Source organism: Capra hircus, chromosome 20, assembly GCF_001704415.2.
Source record: "Capra hircus breed San Clemente chromosome 20, ASM170441v1, whole genome shotgun sequence".
In the NCBI taxonomy this organism is placed as follows: domain Eukaryota; kingdom Metazoa; phylum Chordata; class Mammalia; order Artiodactyla; family Bovidae; genus Capra; species Capra hircus.
In genome coordinates this window covers 58,771,119-58,794,284 of record NC_030827.1, presented here as the reverse complement: position 1 = coordinate 58,794,284, position 23,166 = coordinate 58,771,119, and the positions used below count along the sequence as shown (strand labels likewise).

The following is a 23,166-nucleotide window of genomic DNA, read 5'->3' as shown; positions in this document are numbered from 1 at the left end:
TTGTAAGGATACTCTGTCATTTACAACAGTACCACTTTTCACTCTTAAGAGTACCTTTCATTCATATAAAAGGCCCGGGAGCCCGTCATTTGGTTTTCCTTCTGATATTTTTATTACTTAGGAAGAACTGAAGCCACTAGTTTGAAAAATTATACAAGTTCTCGTCAGGGCAGAGCCCAGCTGTGACGTGCCGGCATAGTCCCTTGGACTTTCTTTAAGCTCTTTGAGCCTCAGTGTCTTTCATGATCAAGCTGACAGGATCATTGTGACTATCAGATCAGAGCTCTCGATGCCATACCTGGCATGTGTCAGCTGTGGTTTAGTTGTTGACCACGTTTAATACCCGAGTTACTAATTTTATAAGTAATTTAACACTCTTCTGGACTGCATGACTTAACAGTACACGTAGGTCAGTTTAAGCGTTCAGAATCAGCATTAAGTGTCTTTGCTGTTAGGAGGAACTCGTGTCCAACTCTTTGCGACCCCAGGGACTGTAGCCTGCCCTGTTCCCTGTGCATGGAATTCTCCAGGCAAGAATGCTGAAGCAGGTTGCCATTCCCTTCTCCAGGGGATCTTTCTGACCCAGGGATTGAACCTGTGTCTCCTGCATGGCAGGCAGATTTTTTTTTTTTTTTTCTTACCGCTGAGCCACCAGGGAAGCCTGTCAGTCATCCCAGGACATTGTAAAGACTCATGTTGGTAAAATGTGTTTTAAAATACCAGCATCTTCTGACTATGTTTTCAGCACCCTTAGAGTGAAGAACCTGGTCTCCTGTTTGTTTCGTTTGCATTTTCATTTACCTTTGCTGATAAGGTAGACGGTTAAGATGAGAAAATAATGAAAAGTTTCATACTGTGGCTTGGATCTTGCGATCTCAGTACTGTACTTCTGAAAAGACATGACCGACCTATAAAATTAAATGAAGTATACACTTGGGAAAAGAACAGTTTTCTTTCTCTGTGTTTTTCTCTGAGTGCTGGAGGAGAGACAGAGAGACAGAGACAGTCTGAGAAAGAGAGACAGAGAGACCAAGAGACGCAGAGACACCGAGGGGAGGAGACAGAGGGGTGTGAGGAGGTGAGGTTTAAGGCGAAGGAAGCACGTGAACGTGGCCTTCTTTCCTCTCCAACCACAGAACTGAAGAAGGGAGGAACAGACCCGCTGAAGGAAGGAGCAGGGTTCTGGGACGCCCTCCCCGCGCGGGTGGCCCCACCGCTGGTCCCGGCGGAGCGGGGGCACTGGCCTTTCTGAGGTCCTTGGGGCTGGGCGGCGGCAGTGCCGGGCGCCCACGGGCCTTAGGAGCCATGTCCCCCCACCGTGGTGTCTGAGCAAGTGCACGTGTCTGTTTGCAGGTGGCAGAGACAAGCGCGGGGGTCCCATCCTCACCTTCCCGGCCCGCAGCAACCATGACAGAATACGGCAGGAGGACCTCCGGAGGCTCATCTCCTACCTGGCCTGTATCCCCAGGTGAGTGCGGGGGCCTGGCCGGTCGCTGTCCCTCGGGCCCTTCCTGGGAAAACAGGCCCCCAGAGCCCGTGTCCCAGCCAGGTGCTGCCACAGTGGAGGCACATTCTTGCTCCCTGTTTTCCTCCCTTGATGCTTTCCCTCCGGGGTGCTGGGTGGGAAGGGCCGAGTTCCCCGGGGGGTGGGGCAGGGTGGGGTGCCCCCAGGGCTGGGGTGTGAGGATGTGGTGCCCTAGGCAGCAGTGGTGCAGTGGGGGCCCTGATCTGAGACTGCTTCGTGGATCCTTGGGGTGCAGGCAGGTGTTAGCAGATGCCCACCGCAGGGGGCTGGTGACCGCACGCAACCCCTTTAGGTTGACACCAGCCAGGGAGATGGCCTTGTCCTCTGCTGACCCCCTCCTCACCGTGGCTGTGCCAAGTCAGCTTTGGTCTGGATGGTCTGACCTTCGGAGGGAGTTCCTGGGTTTTTCTTCGCGTTCTTGGGTGTCCTTTGTGGGAAAGCTATCACACGTCATGGATGACACATGAATGGGCCCCTTAATCGGCTTAAAAGTGTGGGAAAAGTTTCCCCCTTTGTCTTACTCTGGTGTTTCCTTGAACTGTTGAAATCATAGAGTTGGAAAGAGTCTTAGAAGTTATTTACTGCTCTGTCAGTTATAAATATGGCATAGTTTGTGGCCACCTCTTACTGAGCTCTTACTGTGTGCCATGTGCTGTGCTAATGGTGACAGAGAGAGCGATACAGAGGACAGTGCAGAAGAATAAAGAAATCCCTGCCACACTAAATGATGCTTGTCATAGAGTTTAAATGAACAACAAGGTGAATTCCATCCAGGTGATCCTTTAAAAGCAGTTACATTGTTGCAATTCTGGATATAACTTTGGCAACTTACTTTTTGGTCTTGAAATCTGTGTTGACTGTAAATATTAAAAAATTGCCTTTTCTTTCATTGATGCCATAGAAAAATTGATTCACGTAGATTGTCGATCATCTGATGACCCACTTTAAACAGAGACACAAAACTTTGTCCTGGGAATTGCGTAAACGGCATTGGAGAGAAGCAGGCGCCCCGGTGCCTGTCCTCAGGCTCCAACAATGATCACTTTCTGCCCATCTTGTCCGCTTTCCCCACAAAGTATAGTACATCTCCAGCATCTTCTTGTTTCTCTCTAATGTGACCCTGCAACCGCTGAGCACAGTTCACTTCATTTCCTGCATTTGCCTTTGTATTTACAATTCTGGACGATAGGAAATGCCATTTTCTCGTTCTTGGTTCATTTAATGAGCAGGTAAGAGAGATGATGCATTCGTCAAGTGATAACGGAGGAAGATTTCACAGTGGTCCAAATAGCAGTGGCAACAGAGATTGCTCTCCAGGCCCACTCAGGTCCTCCAGTGACTGGAAAAGTGCCATGCTGCCCCCAGGGGGCCTGCAGAGGTGGGAGCACTCCAGCTTTAGCCAAACAAAGGGATCAGCGATCGTCATCAGAAGGTTCAGGGTGTGAGAATTTGGCGGGACCTACCCACAGGCTCACTTATTCTTAATTTCTGAGTCTGATAATTTGTTGTTAGTTTCAGGGTGATATAAACAGTCCTGGACAGTGGAGGGACAGTCCACCACCATCCACCCCTCCCCACATCTCCTGTGGGGATGAAGGAGCCTCTGGCTACCCCTTGGCTGCACAGTCTCAGGACCACACATTCCCAGATGTGGAGAGAGTGCTATCCGGGAAAGCATGTGGGCAGATTCAGACGGCCGGCCTGGTTACTTATACTTATGAATTTTCTGATCTTTGTGATAGTAATCTGTGCTTCTTAGATCATCATGTTGAATAAGATTATTTACACACGTGCCCGGCATGGTGTCTGCCCATGGTAGCTGTAGTACAGTAATGTCTGTTTTTCATATTTGCCTTTCAGCTTTCCTTCAGTTGTTATCCTTTCGTTTTTTTAATTTTAATTGGAGGCTAATTACTTTACAATATTGTGGTGGTTTTTGCCATACATTGACATGAATCAGCCATGGGTATACATGTGTCCCCCATCCTGAACCCCCCTCCCACCTCCCTCCCCATCCCATCCCTCAGGGTCATCCCAGTGCACCAGCCCCGAGCACCCTGTCTCATGCATTAAACCTGGACTGGCGATCTGTTTCACATATGATAGTATACATGTTTCAGTGCTGTTCTCTCAAATCATTTCCTTCTTGCCACGTGTTCTAGAGCCAGATCTTCTTGTCTGTTTTTTTCTGCGTGGCTTCCTGATTGTCTTTTCACTAGAACGGCCTTGAAGTTAAACATTGGTGTGATCTGAGCAGCGGTGACTAGTTTTGAGTATTGTTATTTGGGACACCTGCCCTTCCCCTCTCCCTTTCTAGAGAAACAAAATAATTAGAGACTTTCATATGATTAATTTGCAAGGAAACTTTTCCATGAAATGAGTAGGAGAGAATTCAGGGTGGAATTTCTTGCTGGTGTACCTGGGACTCCCGCACAGAGACGAAGTCACATTAATCTTGGTATATCTGTAGTTGTTTATCTCTCTTAACTCGTGAGTTATACTAACCAGAATGTTTTGTCTTCTTTAGAATGATTTATAGTAGCTAAGGGTTCCCAGGTGGCTCAGTGGTAAAGAGTCCTCTTGCCAGATGCAGGAGATGCAGGAGACACGGGTTCAATCCCTGGGTCGGGAAGGTCCCCTGGGGGAGGAAATGGCACCCCGCTCCAATATTCTCGCCTGGGAAATTCCATGGGCAGAGGAGCCTGGTGGACTACAGTCCATGGGGTCACAAAGAGTCTAGCACAACTGAGTATGCATGCATGCATGCACACATGTGCATAGCAGCTAAATGGATAAATCACTCTGGTCATCAGTGAAATCATGTGAAACTCTGAGTTGATTTGTTCGTGAACGTTCATATAAGAAGATACCTTCTTCATCTAGGAGATGAAAAAAGACTGCCTCTTTTCTAGAGACCTGCATTGAAAAAGGACTTCAGTTTTATCTACATTTTTTTTTTAAATCCCACAGCTAAAATGAAGCTTTTAGGTTAAACTGCTATAAAATACCTGGTTAATAAGTCTCAATTTCCAATGAGCAGTGTTTTGGAGGTAGAGGCATGGCCCAGAGCCCTTGTGTAGCAGCCGTGCTTGTTCACTGGATGCTCAGAAGTTGGAACGGGCTTTGGGGGTGTTTGCACGTCACTGCTTTCTTTACAATGTCTCACTTTGAACTTGTGAAGACGGACGGGTAGGGAGCTTGGGCACTCCCAGCCTGGCTGGTCTGCTGCTCGGGTTCCTTGGAAGTCCCCGGTGGGAACTTGTGCATTGGATCGCAGAGGCAGGTGACTAGTTAAGCCTTCGGTAAACCGTACAAGCTCAGGGCGCCTTTTGCTTGTTTCTCTCTCCAGCTCGTTCCTTTTGTTAAGTCTGGAGTTACTCAGGATTCCTTCTAAGCCCCTGTCAAGTGGAGCGGCTTTGTAGCTTTATGTACACAGTGCATAGTGCTCTGTGAGCAGAAAGACAGGCTGCCAGAGGATTGACCTGGATGAAGGGAAGACCAATAAAGCCCAGGCCCTAAGCAGCAGCTGATAATAACCATCGAACCCAGTGCTGTGGTTTGACCATCTCTGGGGTGCAGTGGCAGGACCTGAGGGTCTGGAGCCCCGGTCCCCGCTGGGCAGCAGACGTGGGCATCCTCCCGCTCAGGCTGGTCTAGGCCCGAGGACCTCTGGAGTCCAGAAGCTCCTATTGAATGGATTCCTGCAGGATAGCAGACCCCATTAGTGCCCGAGGGAGGCCAGGCCGCTTCATTTCAGTGACTTGGGAGATTTCGGGAGACATTTCTGGGAGTGCCAGCAGCCTCTAAGGATTTATGAAGGAGGCTGAGACACTCCCCGGATCCTGGCCCGGGACCTGCTTGAGACAGGGAAAGCGATTGCATGAGAAGCCAAGGGTGACCTCTCTTTAAGTTCATAGTCATACAGAAGCGAATCAGATCACTCTTCAGTGCATCCCACGCTGGAGTGATAAGCCAGGGGCTGCTGGATCAGTCTGTTCCTAGGACCGTGAGCCATCACCTGCCCAGGTTCTATCCCCGCAGACTTTCTGGGAATGTCTCGGTGGTGGGCCCCTTGCACTGCTGTGATTGCTGCAGGAACCTGAAGTGTCAGTTATTCTAACAGTGAGAGTCCAGATGAGGAAGAGAATGGTGTGTGTAGGAGTGGAGAGGGCAGGAAGGCGGAAGAGCTCATGCAAGGGAGCGTGAGATAGACTTAAATTTAGTTGAGATCATGCTTCATGATGCTTCTTCTTCTTTTTTTTTTTTTTTTTTTTGGTTGTCTACAGTGGGCTCACTTTATTTAAAAAATGTTTTTAATTAAAATTTTTTCAGTATAGTTGACTTACAATGTTTGTGCTAGTTTTAGTTGTACAGCAGGTTATTCAGCTATATATACATTTGTTTTTCAGGTTACTTTCCATTGTAGGTTATTACAAGATACTGAGTGTGGTTCCCTGGGCTATCCAGTCAACCTGTGTAGTTTATCTGTTCTTTGTATAGTTGTATCTGTTGGTCCCAATCTCCTAACTGATCCCTCCCCGTCTCCCTTTTTCCTTTGGTAACCGTGAATTTGTTTTCTGTGTCTGTGATTCTGTTTCTGTTTTGTGTATGGATTCATTTGTGTTGTTTTTTAGATTCCACGTGTAATTGGTACTGTATGAGATTTCTGTTTATCTGACTTCACTTCACTTTCAGGTTCATCAGTGTCGTTGCAAATGGCACTATTTCTTTGTTTTTTATGGTTGAGTAATATTCCATTGTGTGTGTAAGTAGGTATATCACACCTTTATAAGCCAGTTCTCTGTTGATTGTCACCTGGGTTGTTTCCATGTCTTGGCTATTGTTCATTGTGCTGTTACGAATATTGGGGTGCACCCCTAATTTTTGAATTAGAGTTTTCACTTTCCTCTGCATGTTTGTCCTGGAGTGAGGTTGCCGGATCATATGGTAACTCTCTTTCCAGGTTTTGAGGCACCGCTGTACTCTTTGCCACAGTGGCTGCACCAGCATTCCCACCAGCGGTGTGGGAGGGCTCGCTTTGCTCCACAGCGCCCCCAGCGTTTGTTTGTAGACTTTCTGATGACGGCCGTTCTGACTGGTATGAGGTGCTGCGGCCTCGTTGTAGTTTTGATTGCGTTTCTCTAATAATGAGCAGTGTTGAGCATTTTTCATCTGCCTGTTGGCCGCCATCTGTATGTCCTCTTTGGAGAGATGTCTGTCTAGGTCTTCTGCCCTTTTTTTTATTAGCTTGTTTGTTTTTTTGATACTGAGTTGTATGAGCTGTTTGTATATTTTGGGTATGAACCTCTGGTCAGTCACATCATTTGTAAACGTGGTCTCCCATTCTGCAGGTTGTCTTTTTGGTTTGTCGATGGTTTTCTTCGCTATGCAAAAGCTTTTAGGTTGGTTTAGGTCTCATTTGTTTAGTCTTGCTTTTGTTCCTTTTTCCTTGGGAGATCGATCTAAGAAAATAACTGCTGCAGTTTGTGTCAGAGAATCTTTTGCCTGTTTTCTCTTCTAGGAGTTTTATGATGTCATGTCTTAAAATTCGTTAAACTATTTTGAGTTTAATTTTTGTATATGGTGTGAGGGGGAGACTGTGGAGTTTTAACCCATGTATATGGACACTTTGACTTTTGCTTTTTCTAATTTTTTTTAACTTATAATTTTATTTTATTTCTGGCTGTGCTGGGTCTTCATTGTTTCTAGGGCTTTTCTCTAGTTGTGGCAAGCTGGGGCTACTCTGGTGCCCGGGCTTCTCATCGCGGTGGGGGCGTCTCTCGCCACGGGGGCGTCTCTCATCGCGGCGGCGGCATCTCTCATCGCGGCGGCAGCATCTCTCATTGTGCAGCACGGGCTCTGGAACACAGGCTCAGTAGTTGTGGCACATCGGTTAGTTGCTCTGCGGCACATGGGGTCTTCCCCGACCAGGGACTGAACCTGTGTCTCCTGCATTGGCAAGCAGATTCTTGACCATTGAGCCACCAGGGAAGCCCTTGTTATTTTGTTTATTGCAGATATGCTTTATATACATTTCTTGTGTCCTCAGAGGTTGAAATTTAATAGAGTTCATAATTTTTATGTCTTCATCAAGGACATTCTTAAGAGAAACCGGCTCTTTTGTTTAACAGCTCGAACTTGGAGAGAAGGATACAGTGACTTGTAGTGCTGCCTTGACTTGTTGCTAAGAGGCAACCGTGTTCTCTGTGGCCTGTGTACTCTCAGTGCAACCGGCTGGCAAAGACAAATAAGACACAGTAATCCCATGAAAATAAGTGTACCCCAGACACTGCCAGACGGCGGGGGTGACGGGGGTCCCCCGGGCCTGGTGAACCACACCTGAGAAGCTGCGAGGGAACTCAGGGTTCCAGGCAGGTTAAAGGGAATAAACTGGGACGTTTAAAAGCTCGCACGCACTGATGGGAATGGTCCCAGCTCCCTGCAATTCTGGAGCCCGGTGACTGCTGCGCCCGGCTCTGGGTGCTCTGTCGGGGTTCCCTCCCTGTTTCGCTCTGTCCTTGTTTAGTGGCTCTTTACCCTTACTTGGCAGTGTGTGTGAACAGTTAACGCACACAAGGCCAGAGAGATGGGCAGGGTGGTCACTGCTTTTCTCCTAAAGAGGAGACAAGATGCAAAAGCCGTGGACACAGCATAAAGACTTGAACAGTTTTGAGGCTGAACCCTGTGTGGGAACAGTTAGTCTGTTCCGTTAAGGCACTAGGAAGGGCGAGAACCACAGCTAGGAGCCACGGGCTCTCAGTAAGGGTTCTGCATCCAGCGGCTCCCTGGGTACCAGTGCGGGCCGGCCAGGCGGTGGGCGGAGGGACCCGCGCTGCCTGCAGCAGGATGATGGAGGCAGAGCCCCCCACGCGGGCCGGCCTCCGACCAGACACAGGGGCGAGCCCTGGCATGGTGTCAGCCTGCCTTTCCTTTCTCTCCAGTGAAGAAGTCTGCAAGCGAGGGTTCACGGTGATTGTGGACATGCGCGGGTCCAAGTGGGACTCCATCAAGCCGCTGCTGAAGATCTTACAAGAGTCCTTCCCCTGCTGCATCCACGTCGCGCTGATAATCAAGCCAGACAACTTTTGGCAGAAACAGAGGACTAATTTTGGCAGTTCTAAATTTGAATTTGAGGTAACTTCCCTGTGTAGCCAGACCAACTCAACCAGTAGGTGTGGTTTATTAAAAGCTTTTCTGTCGTCATTGCAGGCTGCTTATAGATGTTTCAAAACCATGTATCCACAAAAGCTGCCTGCCTTAGTTACACATGACGTGTAAAGTTAGTCGTTACGTTAAATAAGACAGGTTGGTTTGTCACCTTATCTCCATGGGGGGTTGGGTTCCAGGCCTCTTGTCTCTGGGCAGTGGGGTTGCTGGGGTGTAACCTGTGTGTCTTAGAAACCTGTTTCCTTTCACTTCATGGGATAAAATAGCTTTACTGTTGAGCGCAAGTGGCTATCGGTGGCTTCTGAGGCCGCACTGTTAACCTCAGCCATGGAAATGAGGGAATGATAGGGAGAAATGCGCAACCTCAGAGTTCCTGAGGAGATGTGTGGGAGAGACTGACTTTTTATCAGGTCCTTAATTAATGCTGGAGCGAACCATCTGCTCTGTATTTCATACGTCAGGTCTCTCATTTACAAAAAGGGAGTGATTCCTTTAAATCCCAGGCGGAGCCCTGGGTCCAGTCAGCACACAGGTCGCTGTCTTTCAGCGTGTAGAACAGCCCTCAATCTGCTGCCTGACTCTCCTTCTCCTGGAACCTCCTCTCCTTAGGCTCCCAGGCTTCTGACAAGGCTCTGATGCAGTTGGTTTCATGAGAGTATTATGGGGAGAAGGTACTCTGGCCAGCTGGAAACTTATATTCGTGCCATATTGTGTAATAAAATTTAAATATTTCCTAATTATAAATGCTAATTTTAAGTTGACTAGATGGTTCATCTAGCCGCTTTGCCCAAACATTAGGTTGCAGCGAATATATTCATGCATTTTAAGGTTAACAACAATACTAGTATTAAACATATCACACAATATTAATTCTTAAGCTTGATGTTACATGTCCCACCTTTCAGAGTCTTTTCATGCATACATGAATCGCATTTTAAACTTTGGTTCCTTGGTACTAATTTTCAACCTGAAATCTGCATGTAGTTTTTGAATTTGAAACCACACTCAAGAGGTTTAGTGAAAGGTGAAACCAGTAAGCCTTTATCTTACACACAAGACGAAGTGAGTTTGGAGGACAGTTTGTCAGATATCAGTTCTTTCCTTGACTCAGAATGAAAAATGTGTTGTATTTGATGATACACGTTTTAAGCAGACATGGCCGTTTGTTGGTGTGTGTGCTCGTCTCGCCATGCTTTCTCCCTTTGGGCCTTTAAAGTTTCCTCCCTGGTTTTTCTGTTGACCTTCTCTCTACATTATCACCTGCTTCTGTCCATGACGTGATTGCTCCATGGACATTTTTAAACTCTGGGCAGATGAGACAGCAGTGAACCTGCGGCCACATTTCAGGCTGAAGTGCTGGGCCAGGAGCCGCCCCTCTTTCTAGCACTGCCTCTTTTTGCCGTTTCTTATGCCAAACGGCACAGAGACGCAGCTGTAGGTTTCTCTAACACTAGAGGTAACAGAGGGGGGGTTACATAAGCCTTTCTCTGTTTTATCTTTTGGTTCTGGGCCACATTTTTTTTTTCTTCTCTTTTCCTTTGTCTTCATCTCTAACTCCCCCTCTTTATGTTTTCCTTGAGGCATCATAAGTAATATTAACTCCGCATCACATTCTGTTAGGGTGAGATGAAGGTTTATCGCCTAGGTTGTAATTGAGTGGAGCCTTGTGAGCCTTAGATTGTTATGTAGGTGATTGATGTGCAACCCGTGTGCTGCTCAGGGACTTCCTTGGCAGTGCCGTGGTTGAGACTTCACCTTCCAACGCAGGGGGTGCGGGTTCGATCCCTGGTTGAGGAGCTAAGATCCTGCATGCCTCGAAACCAGAAAACCAAAACAGGAAACAGGAGCAATATTGTAGCAAATTCAGTGAAGACTTTAAAGATGATCCACATCAAAAAAAAAAAAAACTAAACAAAAATCTGTGCTGCTCAGAGTCAATGTGGATCTCTGCAAGTGAATGAAACATTTGTTCTCTCTCCAGCTTTGTGAGAAGGGCATCTGCCAGCTTCCTTGCTAACCCTTGAGCATTTTCTAAATTTTTAAAAAGTCACTCATGTTCTAGTGTGCCTAATGTAGTGAGTTAATTTCCACATTCTTGGAAAGAGATCAACTTTCTTTAGCTGTCATGAAATTCATGATTCTAATATTTTAGGTTTTCCAACTAACAGCCATGTGTTATTCTAATGAGTTTGTCTTTCACCGAGTGGACTAATGCTTCTTTTCATTTACATTTGTTTTAATGGGGCCAGCACAAGGTATGTTATGTTTTCTGTAAGTGGATTACTTGCTTCTAGTTTGAAAATCTGTGGTTAAGTGTTACAAATTGCATTATGATAAGACCATGTAAGACGGGTTCATATTCTCACACGTGATTTTCTTTCCCCTTAAGACAAATATGGTCTCTTTAGAAGGCCTTACCAAAGTAGTTGATCCTTCTCAGCTAACGCCCGAGTTTGACGGCTGCCTGGAGTACAACCATGAAGAATGGATTGAGATCCGACTTGCTTTTGAAGACTACATTAGCAACGCGACCCACATGCTCTCTCGGCTGGAGGAGCTCCAGGACATCCTCGCCAAGAAGGAGTTGCCCCAGGATTTGGAGGGGGCGCGGAACATGATTGAGGAGCATTCCCAGCTGAAGAAGAAGGTGATTAAGGCCCCCATAGAGGACCTGGACCTAGAGGGACAGAAGCTGCTGCAGAGGATTCAGAGCAGCGAGAGCTTTCCCAAAAAGAACTCGGGCTCAGGCAACGCAGACCTGCAGAGCCTCTTACCCAAGGTGTCCGCCATGCTGGACCGGCTGCACTCGACGCGGCAGCATCTGCATCAGATGTGGCACGTGCGCAAGCTGAAGCTGGACCAGTGCTTTCAGCTGAGGCTGTTCGAGCAGGATGCTGAGAAGGTAGCGGAAGGGGCTGGGGTGCTGCCATGCTTCCTGGAGGGAAGCTGCTGGGTCTCTGGGTCTGAGCACCCGAGGCTGATTTGGTCAGGAGAAAGGGCGGGAAAAAGGGCTGGGGGGAGGTGAGCCACTCACACGTGGCCTCGGTCCGAGAGTAGCGGTGTCAGTTTGGAGATCTCCCCTCAGTCTGCTTCCCAGCGTTTTTCATCGCGCATGAGGGGCTCTTCTAGAAACTTAAAGTGGCTAATTACTGATGGGTTTGGTTTAGGATGTCTGTAAGATAGATGCGAATATTTTCAATTAAAAGAGTGAAAACTTTATAGAATATATTATTGAAAGCAGTAATTATGCATGTATTTTTGTAATACTTGCTCTTCCACCCAGAAAAGCCAGTGAGAAAACACCCTTCAGATGTGTTATTGAATTTGTTTTCACAATAAAAGGCGAATAATGAATTAAGAATAATAACTTCTGGGAAATAACAGGCAATAATTACGGTTTCCTGTCAAACCAGCAGGTCAGAATGAGCTCTTGAATGTCCTAGCAATGTGAAAACAGGACACTTACTTAGAGGAAAGGGTTGTAAGCTGTGAATGTGGGTGAATTGATGTGTGTTAATCTGAGCTCACTGAATCCTTTTCAAGGACAGGAAAATATTTTACAAAGTTAAGAAAGCCTATTGAAGTCTTTGATGTAAAGGGATCTTTTGAAAGGTGGCAGTCCAGCACTATTATCCCATACTATTATTTGGTAAGCTTCTAAGCTCTTATTTGTTTAAGGTGACCCTTGAATAGCACGGGGGCTGGGGTGTTGACACTCACGCAATTGCAGACCCACAAACCGTCCTCTCTGCCTCTAAAACAAAGGAGCTGCTAAATGACTCACCCAGGGATGAGAGGCTGAAACAGTTTGGTAGAATCAAGGCTCCAGCCTCAGTTCTTTTGATTCCATATATTATGATGTCTAGTTGAACACAACTTTTTGCCGCACTTAAAGATGTGTAAAATGAAAATACAGGTTCTTCATTTATTGAAAAGTATAGACACTCCATTTACTTCATTTATCTGCATGTAATTAGACCCGTGCAGTTCAAACCCGGGTTGTTCAAGGGTTAGCTGTAGTGCCTTGTCAGAGATGCTAGAAACCTTCCTTTCAGTTACTCAACAAGCAGGTGACTGCCCCTAGGTTCTGGTTCACATCACAGAAGCAGTGTTAATTGACAGTCATTTCTTTTCCCTTAAATGTTTTCCTGGGAACAATATAATTAACATCATTTTCCAGGTAGCATCTCTGTTGAATCTTAAGAGGGGTGTCATTGTTAAGGTTTTCCCCATTTCTTTTTATTTTTACAGTAAATTTTATAGTTTGCACAGGGATTTTTTTTTTTTAATTCTTCTTGCATTAAAGAGCATAATCTCTTAGTCATCGAAATTGCCGTCAGTAATCTGTGGGCAGAGCAACACCCCTCCAGAGACCTGTAAGTTTGTAATTTCACCTAACGGGTCTTTAATTGAAGAGCAGTGTGGCTAATTATGTGGTTCAATATAGCAGAGAGTCAGAAGATTGGAGTTTTAATCAGCCTGGGGGATCTGAATGACCTCTCCTTACATATTTACTTCTTAATTCCTCATCTGTCTAAGGAGCACCCTACGTAAGATTGTCTTGGCAGCTCCTGCAAGTTCAGAACTGTGACTTGGTAGCTGTCTAGCGTCTTCTGGGCCCCAGCGCTGCAGGGGTTGTTGGCAGAAGGACACCACCCTTCCTTGGTTTGGTCTGGTTCCTGGGCCTGTGTCAGGCCTCTCTTTCTCGGGAGTGATCCCAGGCTGTCTTTTTTCATCCCGGTAGATGTTTGACTGGATCACACACAACAAGGGCCTGTTTCTGAACAGCTACACCGAGATTGGGACCAGCCACCCTCACGCCATGGAGCTCCAGACCCAGCACAACCACTTTGCCATGAACTGCATGGTAAGACACTGGGGCGCAGGGGTGTCCTGCCGCTGAGCGAACTGTGGCAGACGGAGGAGGGTATTTACACGGCTCCTTCCCAGCACGCTGCCCAGAGCTCGTGTAGGGCCTTCTAACAATCCGATGTAGCAGCTGACCTCCAGTGTGGGAGAGTCTCTGTGGTAGCAGTGTGTAGGTAGCTTGTTTTTAAGTTTGTAAGCAAACAGAAGTGAAAACAAGCAAGCCAACCAACCAGTGAAACTTGAACCAGTTCAGTTGGCCAGGCCCACAGGCATGGTTTTGATGCTGGCTTCTGAACTGTCCCTCTCAGGAGCCCGTGGGGCTCTTTTCAGAGGCTGAGTCGCATGAACCAGCCAGCCCTTCATGATGAAGACGTAAGCCAGCCTGCTGCCATTCTCAGGGGCATCTTCCAGTTCTCCTAAAACGTGAGCCTTCCTCCCAAGTTGAGTGGAGGGCCGGTGGTCTGACATCAGTCTTTCCCGCAGTCCTGTGGCTCTCTGGATGTCCTTGGCCTGTTGTGGATACGACTGGGGTTGCTGCAAGATTGCAGTGCAAAATCCCCCAAAAGAACCCAACAGTGAATTTTAAATAACAGTCTTAGTATAGTTTTGGAATTAATGTAACAAAAATAAAGCTGTACGTTGTTCTGTAGGACATAGGGTTCCTTCTGTAGAGAGTTACTCTAGGAATTTTCACTTTAGAGACAGTTTTGGTGTGGACTTTGCGCCAGACCTGTGGAAGTTAGCTAGCCCTCTTTGCCTGGTAATGTGTTGTCTAAAGAGCATTGAAATGATACAAAGAGGGGGTCGTTATTTAAATTAGTTCAGTAAGAGGCCATTTCATTAGAGTTCAGTCCACAAAGTGCTTCACTTTGGGTAGTTTCAAAAAAAACGTTCAGCAATTAAAATTTTTGTAATAAGCACTATCCCAAACGTCTGATACTGTTCTTGAGTTTGAGGTAAGATAATTTTGGGGTTAAAGATTTAGCCTGGGTGTAGATGAGGAGAATGAAATGTGGGCCTTTATGGGAAGCATCTTAGAAGACTTTTTTTTTTTCTCTCCTAACAATTTCCTGTCAATTTTTCAAAATATTCAGAAGCTTCCAACTAATGGTGAAAGACACATTCAGCCCACCACTATCACATACTTTAAAAACTAGAAGTACTGAAATATATTTTATAAAAACTAGAAAGGAGCAGAAAGGGTCCTCTCCCTCCCTCAGTGTTGCTAGTGATTAGGAATCAGCAGATGATGAAGAAGCTGGGCATGTGGGTTATGAATGTAGAGGTTTTTAATTCTGATTTCTGTTTACTGTGCCACCTTGGGCAGCCTGATTAATCTCTTTGAGCCTCAGTTTCCTAATCTCTAAAGTGGGGATAATTTCTACCTAACATGGTGTTGCATTATTTTACTTATGATGTTCGTGTAAGTTACCAAGCAGAATTTATCAGGTAAGTACTTCGTAAATGGTAGTTGCTACCACTGGTGTTATCACCTCATTAAAAATACTGTCAGTAATTTTAGTATATTATGGTAAGTAAGAAACTTAAAAGTATGGGTAATACCTCTTCTTTAGGTTTAAATATGTTTTCTATTTTTCTATGATGCACTTCCGTCACTCCTCTAAGTAAAACTTTTAATTTAAAAAGACTATAGTCACTTGTGCACTGCAGGGTGACAACTGTTGGGGGCGCTTTGCAGGCCTCTCAGCTCCTAGTTCTCAACACCTCCGCGAGTGCCTCATGTGTCTGGGACATTTACTTAGGCAGGAGAGGGGCCTGTTAACCTTCAGCCCTTTCTTGTGCTGTCTAGTGTGTTTTAAACATTTTTGATAAAATAGAAGTACTAGATGTCGGGGAGCAAAGTCGACTTTCAGTTCAGTTCAGTTCAGTTCAGTCGCTCAGTCGTGTCCGACTCCTTGCGACCCCATGAACCGCAGCACACCAGGCCTCCCTGTCCATCACCATCTCCTGGAGTTCACTCAAACTCACGTCCATCAAGTTGGTGATGCCATCCAGCCATCTCATCCTCGGTCGTCCCCTTCTCCTCCAGCCCCCAAGCCCTCCCAGCATCAGAGTCTTTTCCAGTGAGTCAGTTCTTCGCGTGAGGTGGCCAAAGTACTGGAGATTCAGCTTTAGCATCATTCCTTCCAAAGTAATCCCAGGGCTGATCTCCTTTAGAATGGACTGGTTGGATCTCCTTGCAGTCCAAGGGACTCTCAAGAGTCTTCTCCAACACCGCAGTTCAAAGTCATCAATTCTTCGGCGCTCAGCTTTCTTCACAGTCCAACTCTCACATCCATACAGAAAGCATTTTAAGGGACAGCAATGAGGTGTGGTGCCCATTCTCTCATCACAGGGGTTTTAGAGGCTCTGATGGTAGGAATCTGGGTGGAGCCACAGCTAACATGGGGAATTGTACACTGCCGTGTCTGTGCACGCTCGTCTGGGCTGTGTGCCACGTGGCTCCTTCATCCTGCCGCAGTGATAGAGGCATGGCCCAGGCATGATTCAGACAGTGGTCCTCTGTATGCGGAGCGCAGGCAGTTTGAGGGGATGGAAGCCATGCAGGCCCTGAAACAGATGGAGGTGGGTGCAGCCCCCTCTGTGGGCCCCCTGCTGGAGCCATCTGGGTGGACAGCTTGTCCCCAGATCCTGACAAGGGCACCTGCTGATGCTCTTTCGAACAGATCTTTGGGGTAGATTTTCCTCTTTAAGGATCCAGAGAAAGCAAAACTTGGTGAGTCTGGTCAGTGTGTCCAGTGGGAGAGAACGTGTATGAGAAGGAGAGGCGTTGCTCCTTAGAGGACAGTTGTTGGGGCACTAATGCCACACGAGGCCGCGAGGCCAGTTCCCCTCGGATGGTGTCCTTGACTGCCCATCAGAGCCTCACAGATGCCCCCTGCCTGCCGGGCGAGCCCCACACCCGGACGTGGGAGTTGGTTCCAGCCCGCAGCCCAGAAAAGTGCCTCAGCGCCTGGAGTCTGCGGCTCTGTAGACCCAGGTGAAGGCGACTCCATTTAGTTGAGGCTGCGATCAGGAGTGGATGACGGGAATGAGTCAGTGAAGGTACAGAGAACGCCAGGCGTGTCCTGTTGGACGCTTCCCTGGGTCACTGCGCACAGGGCGACAGTGACGAGGTGGTGCAGGGTCGGAGGGCGAGGCAGTGGGAGATGGCCCGAGGACCATGTGGGCAGGAGGGGTGGGAGGAAGGGTGTGCGGGAGTTCAGGCAGGTTTGGTAACCCAGTTTGATTTAGGGTGAAGGTGACGGGAGCCAAAGGCGAGGCTGCGATTTGGGGAGACCCAGTGCACGGTGCAGTGTTGGGATGCGTCACAGAAGTCTTAGTAATAATAAATATATATGAAGAGCAGCAACAACCGAGGCTTCACTGAAAGTGCGCATTCTGCACCCTGCCTTTGCTTTAAGGATCATGTGATCCTTAAAGAAGATGGAAGGCAGAAATGGAAATACCATGTGAGAACTTCTTGTGCAAGAAAAATGCCCTTTTTTAAAAAAGTCAAAGAAAGAAAGCTTTGTAGCCTTATTTTTGCCACAAGCTACTGGGCTCGAAGAGAGAGATTTCAGCACAGCAGAAAAGCTCATTTGAGGTTGGACCACGGCATTGCCCTGTCGGTGACCCGATTCCCATTCCCCGGGGAACGCGGATGCGTTTGCAGGTTTCCGCTTGGCACCAGCAAGCTGACTTGGGCTTGTATGGAAGGGAGGGCTTGTTTCCACACAGAGTAGCCTCTGGTTGCCACATACAGAGTCTGTCGTTTCTGGGTCCTCGTGACAGACTGCAGCGGTGGCTCCCGCAGTTCTGGGTGACAGCTTGCCGTCTGGACCCTCCTCAGGACGGGAGGCCAGGGCGTGGGTCAGAGGGCGCTGTGTGCATCGCTTCTGTGCCCCTCCCAGCTGGTTCACCCGTAATTCTGCAGTTTTAAAAATAGAAACTAAAATCAAGGCTTAGGGTTTATGGAAATCCGGATAGCAGCACACGTCCTTTTATCCACCTGCTGATCCTGCTATTAAAATGTGACTTTTAAGTTCATAGGTGGCTTCAGATAGCACGTTCTGCATCCGTCAGAGCGGTACCCCATGCGCCCCACCCTGACCAGCACCCCCTTCTCGCCCCTCCGCAGAACGTGTACGTGAACATCAACCGCATCATGTCGGTGGCCAACCGCCTGGTGGAGTCGGGCCACTACGCCTCCCAGCAGATCAAGCAGATCGCCAACCAGCTGGAGCAGGAGTGGAAGGCCTTCGCGGCCGCCCTGGACGAGCGCAGCACCTTGCTGGACATGTCGTCCGTCTTCCACCAGAAGGCTGAGAAGGTCAGTGCCTGGGAGCTCGGCCCCTGCCCACCTCCCCAAGCCCCCTGCGTCCCCACAGCAGAGCCTCGGAGGCCACCAGGGCGCTGAAGCCACCCCACGGCGCCAGCACGCCTGTACCTCACCCCTGCTGCAGACCCGGGGTGCTTCTGCACCTCCTTGTTTGCAAACGCCTCTTTGTTTGTAAAGTGGAGGTAAAAGTATGGACTTGAGGGGCCGTCTTATGGTGTAGATGAGGTTCTCATTAGGGGCCTTGCACACAGCCTGTTGCCCACTTGGGACTCGTGAGTGACAGCAGTTGTTCTTTATCCCCTTCTTTCTGTCCCTCTTCCTGTCCTTTTCCTTTTCCCTTGAGAATTCCAGTTAGGAGACTTAAGCTGCAAGTAACAGACCGCCGACTCTCAGGTTTAGGCACCAGGGGTCTGCTTTTCTCACAACCCAGGGCATCATGGCCCACGGTATCAGGACGGGTGGGCTCCTGACTGGGCCTGGCCATTGCCCGAGAAGACGGGTCTTGCCACAACTCGGGGCACTGGCCCCTCTGCTGTCGCACCCTACGTGTGCAGGTTGCAGTGTCGTCCCCGGTCGCCCTGGCCCCTCTGCCATTGTGCCCCATGCTTGCAGGCTGCAGTGTGGTCCCCGGTCGCCCCGGTGCTGGACCCTCTGCCGTCACACCCTACGTGTGCAGGCTGCTGTGTCGTCCCCGGTCGCCCCAGCCCATCTGCTGTCGTGCCCCACACGTGCAGGGTGTGGTGTCATCCCCTGTCGCCCCGGCGCTGGCCCCTCTGCTGTCGTGCCCCATGTGTGCAGGCTGCTGTGTCATCTCTGGTCACCCCTGCGCTGGCCCCTCTGCCGTTGAGCCCCACGCGTGCAGGCTGCGGTGTCATCCCCGGTCGCCCTGGCGCTGGCCCCTCTGCCGTTGAGCCCCACATGTGCAGGCTGCGGTGTGGTCCCCGGTCGCCCCGGCCCCTCTGCCGTTGAGCCCCATGCGTGCAGGGTGCAGTGTCGTCCCTGGTCGCCCCGGCCCGTCTGCTGTCACGCCCCATGCGTGCAGGCTGCGGTGTGGTCCCCGGTCGCCCCGGCGCTGGCCCCTCTGCCGTCGCGCCCCACGCGTGCAGGCTGCGGTGTGGTCCCCGGTCGCCCCGGCACTGGCCCCTCTGCCGTTGCGCCCCACGCGTGCAGGCTGCGGTGTGGTCCCCGGTCGCCCTGGCCCGTCTGCTGTCGCACCCCATGTGTGCAGGGTGCAGTGTCGTCCCTGGTCGCCCCGGCCTGTCTGCTGTCACGCCCCACGCGTGCAGGCTGCGGTGTGGCCCCCGGTCGCCCCGGCGCTGGCCCCTCTGCCGTCGCGCCCCACGCATGCAGGCTGTGGTGTCATCTCCAGTCGCTGTCTCGGGGCAGCAGTGTTCGCGGGAGTTCCTTCTGCCCCAGCCCACTTCCCCCGGTCCCCCGAGCCTGGAGAGGGGTGCTGGCCCTCAACCAGGCCGCAGGCCTGGGTTCTCAGCCTCCTGGCAGGGCCACGCTGTACCAGCCTGGGCCATGGTGGAGAAGTGGCTTTGGGGTACGGTTTTCAGTGTCCCCCACAATTGTCAAGTTATTTGTATGGATTCAGATCTCACGCGGGCTTCACCTGCCGACGTGCTGGTCACAGTACCTTGTCTCAGAGTTAACATGTGAAGTGTGCTCCCAACACTCCCCACACACCCGCCAACGGGCATGCCTGCCTCAGCGGACACACTTGGAGGGCAGCGAAAGAGAGGGAGTTGCTGTGACTCAGATGCTCGTGGTGGAAGCCTGGGAGGTGAGCCTGCTTCCCTAGACGTGTGGGAGGAATCTCAGGAACCTCTAGCCACTAGCAAGACGTGGGGAGGGGACAGGTGGTTGCCTTAGTTTGAAGGAAGAATACCGATAGAGCTTCCTCAAGGGATAGTTATTTTGGGGGAAGAAACCTACATTCACCTACATTTAGCACTGATGCTGCTAAGAAGGAGATAGTGTCCTTTCATCTAGAAACAGCCTTGCTGGGTGGGTACAAGCCCCAGCTTGCCCGGCATCTCGAAGGAGCGGCTGGAATGTCGCACAGGGTGCTAATTAGGAGTGATCTCAACTCTGGGAACCTTGAAAGTGTGAAGCAGGAGGGGAAACAAACAGGAGTGCAAGGTGACAGAATTGTAGCCTCGTGTGGAAGCTGTGAGTCGGGACCAGCGGGTTTCAGTGTCGGGTTTTCCTGCTAAGTTTATGCAAGAGGTAGTTTTGTGATAAAGGAGACACAAAGCCCCCACACAGGAGCAGTTTGAGTTAAAGTAATAGGAGCCCCTTCAGCTGAACACAGCACTGTCTCCGCTTCTGTGTAGCCACCTCTGGTGCCCTCGTGGTCAAGGTCGTGGCGTGTTGTTCGTCATGGTCAAGGTCATGGCGTGTCGTTCATTGGATATTCCTGTGCTCAGGAGAAGAGCTGTGTCGCCCCCGCCCACATGCCGTCTGGGATGGTAGCACGGTGTGGGGTGCAGTCACCCCCTGGGCTGTGTGGAGGTGTGTGCATCGCTTGTGGGCCCCTAAAAAGGCCCACCAGGACGATGTGAATAAATCTGAAACCTGGCAAGCTGGCTGGGGGACTCTTGGATTGTCTGAAGCACAAGGGAAAAATCTCTCTAACCACGGCAGGATCCGGAATTGCGGGTAACCCAGAAGATTAATTGCTGCTCTGCCCTGCCTGAAAGCAATGTAGAAATGCGGGTGCCATGAGGTATTCTCCTCCCCAGTGTTTTATTATAAAAAAATTGTTGACATGCAGTAAAGTTGAAAGAGCCTGGGGTGTTTTTATTTGGATAAAATAGTGGCTCTAATTTATGAGCTTGAAGGAAACACAGCTAGAGGAATACATTGTTGAACAGAATTTCATGGGGTCTTGCATGAGCTCTAACGGTACTTGCGGGCTCCATCACTTCAGTGGCCAGAGAAGACGCCCCATAGGACCTTGGGGACAAAGTGGGCCCTTGAGAAAGGCTAGCATCTCTGATGGGCCCTGACTGAGGCCGTGCGGCTGCACCCAGCAACCAAAATGTGCAGACGGGACCCTAGGCTTTTAGGGTCCCGAATATTTAGGCTTCCGAAATGTTTCCTTCCTTCAAGCGCAGGTGCAGTGGGTGTAAGGTCTGTCTTCCCCTTCACTGAGATTCAGGAGCACAGAAGGTGGCATCACCGAGTGGTTTCCCTCTTCCCAGGAGAGAGTCTCTGAGTAGATCGCCTCTGTTCCCTCTTTTTAAATTCTCTGCCTACTAGCTACGCTTAAGCTGTTATCATAAACTCACCAGGGATGGACCAGAACTCGGACATCATAGATGGCTTTCTATAGCCACCCCTTTGACCCTCCTCTGGAGCTCTCACTAAGGCTTTAAATCCGATTGGGGTGACGTAGGGCTCAACTCTGGGCCTGCAGTTGACAGTGTGGCTGAAGGAAGCCGCCTTCGGGGAGGGACGGCAGCTCATCCTTGTGGGGGAGGGCGTGTGCGTCGCACCCCACCTGCTCGTGTCTCTGTGGGTGTTCTCGTGTTGGTATTCGCGTGTGGCTTTATGCACATAAATCTTGAGGTTACAGCCGGATGAGAATGATGTGAGACTGTGCCTTCCAGCGCTGTCTTGGCTTATCCTCTCCCGCCCTCATCTCCTGTGAGGTGTGAACGAGGTCAGTATTCGTTTACAGAACTGGAGACACGGCCGAATGGCTAGTGGCTTGACTGGGAGACAGTGTTTAGGGCTCTACTTTTTTGGGTCATGTGTTATATAAAGCTGTTAGAATTACCTTGTTATAAATCAAAGAATTAAAGCAACTTGATTTTACGACACCTTAAAATCTCCAGTTTTCCCTGTTTTTTTTAAAAAAATGACTAGAGTACTGTCCAGTGTGGTAACCAGTGATCGCCTTTGGCTGTTATTACCCTTCATCTGTCCTGTGATTTTGCTGGGCAGAGAAGGGACCCCGTCTCTCTTAAAGGAACCAGGAGACGGGAGTGTGTTTATTCATAGTCAGGGAGTAGAAACGATGAAAGAAACGGTCGAGTAATATTTCCTAGAAATGAAAGCAGAAAATGAGGAAATTAGAAATAAGAAAGGAAACTCTGAACTTGGAATTCGTACGTGTGTTATATATATATATATATATATATATAATTCACTGAGCCTTAATTTTTCCAAAGAGGAGAAAGCCCCTCTCAATAAGGGTTTTAAGCGTTTACATTCTAGGAAGTTCCTGTCTCTTTGTCTCCTAAATCGGGCTAACCACCTATGTTCAGCTGATGCTGTATCAGGTGCTCCTGGTGGGCGTGAAATTGACTAGGCTGGACGATCTCAGCAAACTGGAAGTTCCCACTCTCAGCAGATGGAGGGCAGTGGCATAAATGCTTCTGAAAATAAGGCTGCTAGTTAATTATTCAGGCTCTCCTTTTAAAGTTTACGTATTAATCACTCTTCCCTTGTCTGCCTGCCTCACGTTTGCAAACCGGCTGACCCAGCCTCCTGCCATCCTCTCTGAGCAGTGCTAAAGCGACCACTCTGCTGAGCATCAGAATCCCCAGCTCTGAGGCTGGCTCCTGCTTTCAATTCAGAGGTGCCTGAAATTCCCTTGCATTCTCCTGCCTCTCCTCCACGTCTGGCCAGATGCCGTATGTTCACTTGTGTGGTTTTCCTGTTTAGTCGCTCAGTCTTGTCCGACTCTCTGTGACCCCATGGACTGCAGCACGCCAGGCTTCTCTGTCCTTCAGTATCTCCCATAGTTTGCTCAGATACATGTCTACTGAGTCAGTGATGCCATCCAGCCATCTCTTCCTCTGTTGTCCCCTTCTCCTCCTGCCCCCAGTCTTTTCCAAGCATTGGGGTCTTTTCCAGTGAGTTGGCTCTTTGCATCAGGTGGCCAAAGTATTGGAGCTTCAGCATCAGTCCTTCCAGTGAATATTCAGAGTTGATTTCCTTTAGGGTTGACTGGTTTGATCTCCTTGCAGGGCAAAGGAGTCTCAGGAGTCTTCTCCAGCATCACAGTTCGAGAGCGTCAATTCTTTGACACTCAGGCTTTATGGTCCAGCCTTCACATCTGTACATGACTACTGGAAAAACCATAGTTTTGACTATATGGGCCTTTGTGGGCAAAGTGATGACCTTTGTCAGCAAAGTTGTTTGGTTTACATTTGAGCATTTATAGCATCAGAGCCTCAGCTGGTGCTCTGATCCCACTAGAGTATAGCAGCCTTTGTCTGTTGTCTTCCGTTAGAAAGTGTTGGGCTGT

The 23,166-nt window shown here is 49.1% G+C and overlaps 1 protein-coding gene across 3 annotated transcripts in view; it reads left to right on the top strand.

Annotated features, from left to right (window-relative positions):
• Positions 1-23,166, top strand: part of TRIO (trio Rho guanine nucleotide exchange factor) — a 355,929-nt gene that overhangs the window by 133,759 nt on the left and 199,004 nt on the right. For all 3 annotated transcript variants that reach the window (XR_001919786.1, XM_018065520.1, XM_018065521.1), the window contains exons 3-7: positions 1,354-1,468; positions 8,467-8,659; positions 11,082-11,594; positions 13,437-13,559; positions 17,703-17,894. Coding sequence is in view for 2 of the 3 variants with exons in the window: in XM_018065520.1 (XP_017921009.1) it covers positions 1,354-1,468; positions 8,467-8,659; positions 11,082-11,594; positions 13,437-13,559; positions 17,703-17,894 (1,136 nt within the window). In the remaining variant the exon portion in view is untranslated. The remainder of the gene's footprint in view (positions 1-1,353; positions 1,469-8,466; positions 8,660-11,081; positions 11,595-13,436; positions 13,560-17,702; positions 17,895-23,166) is intronic.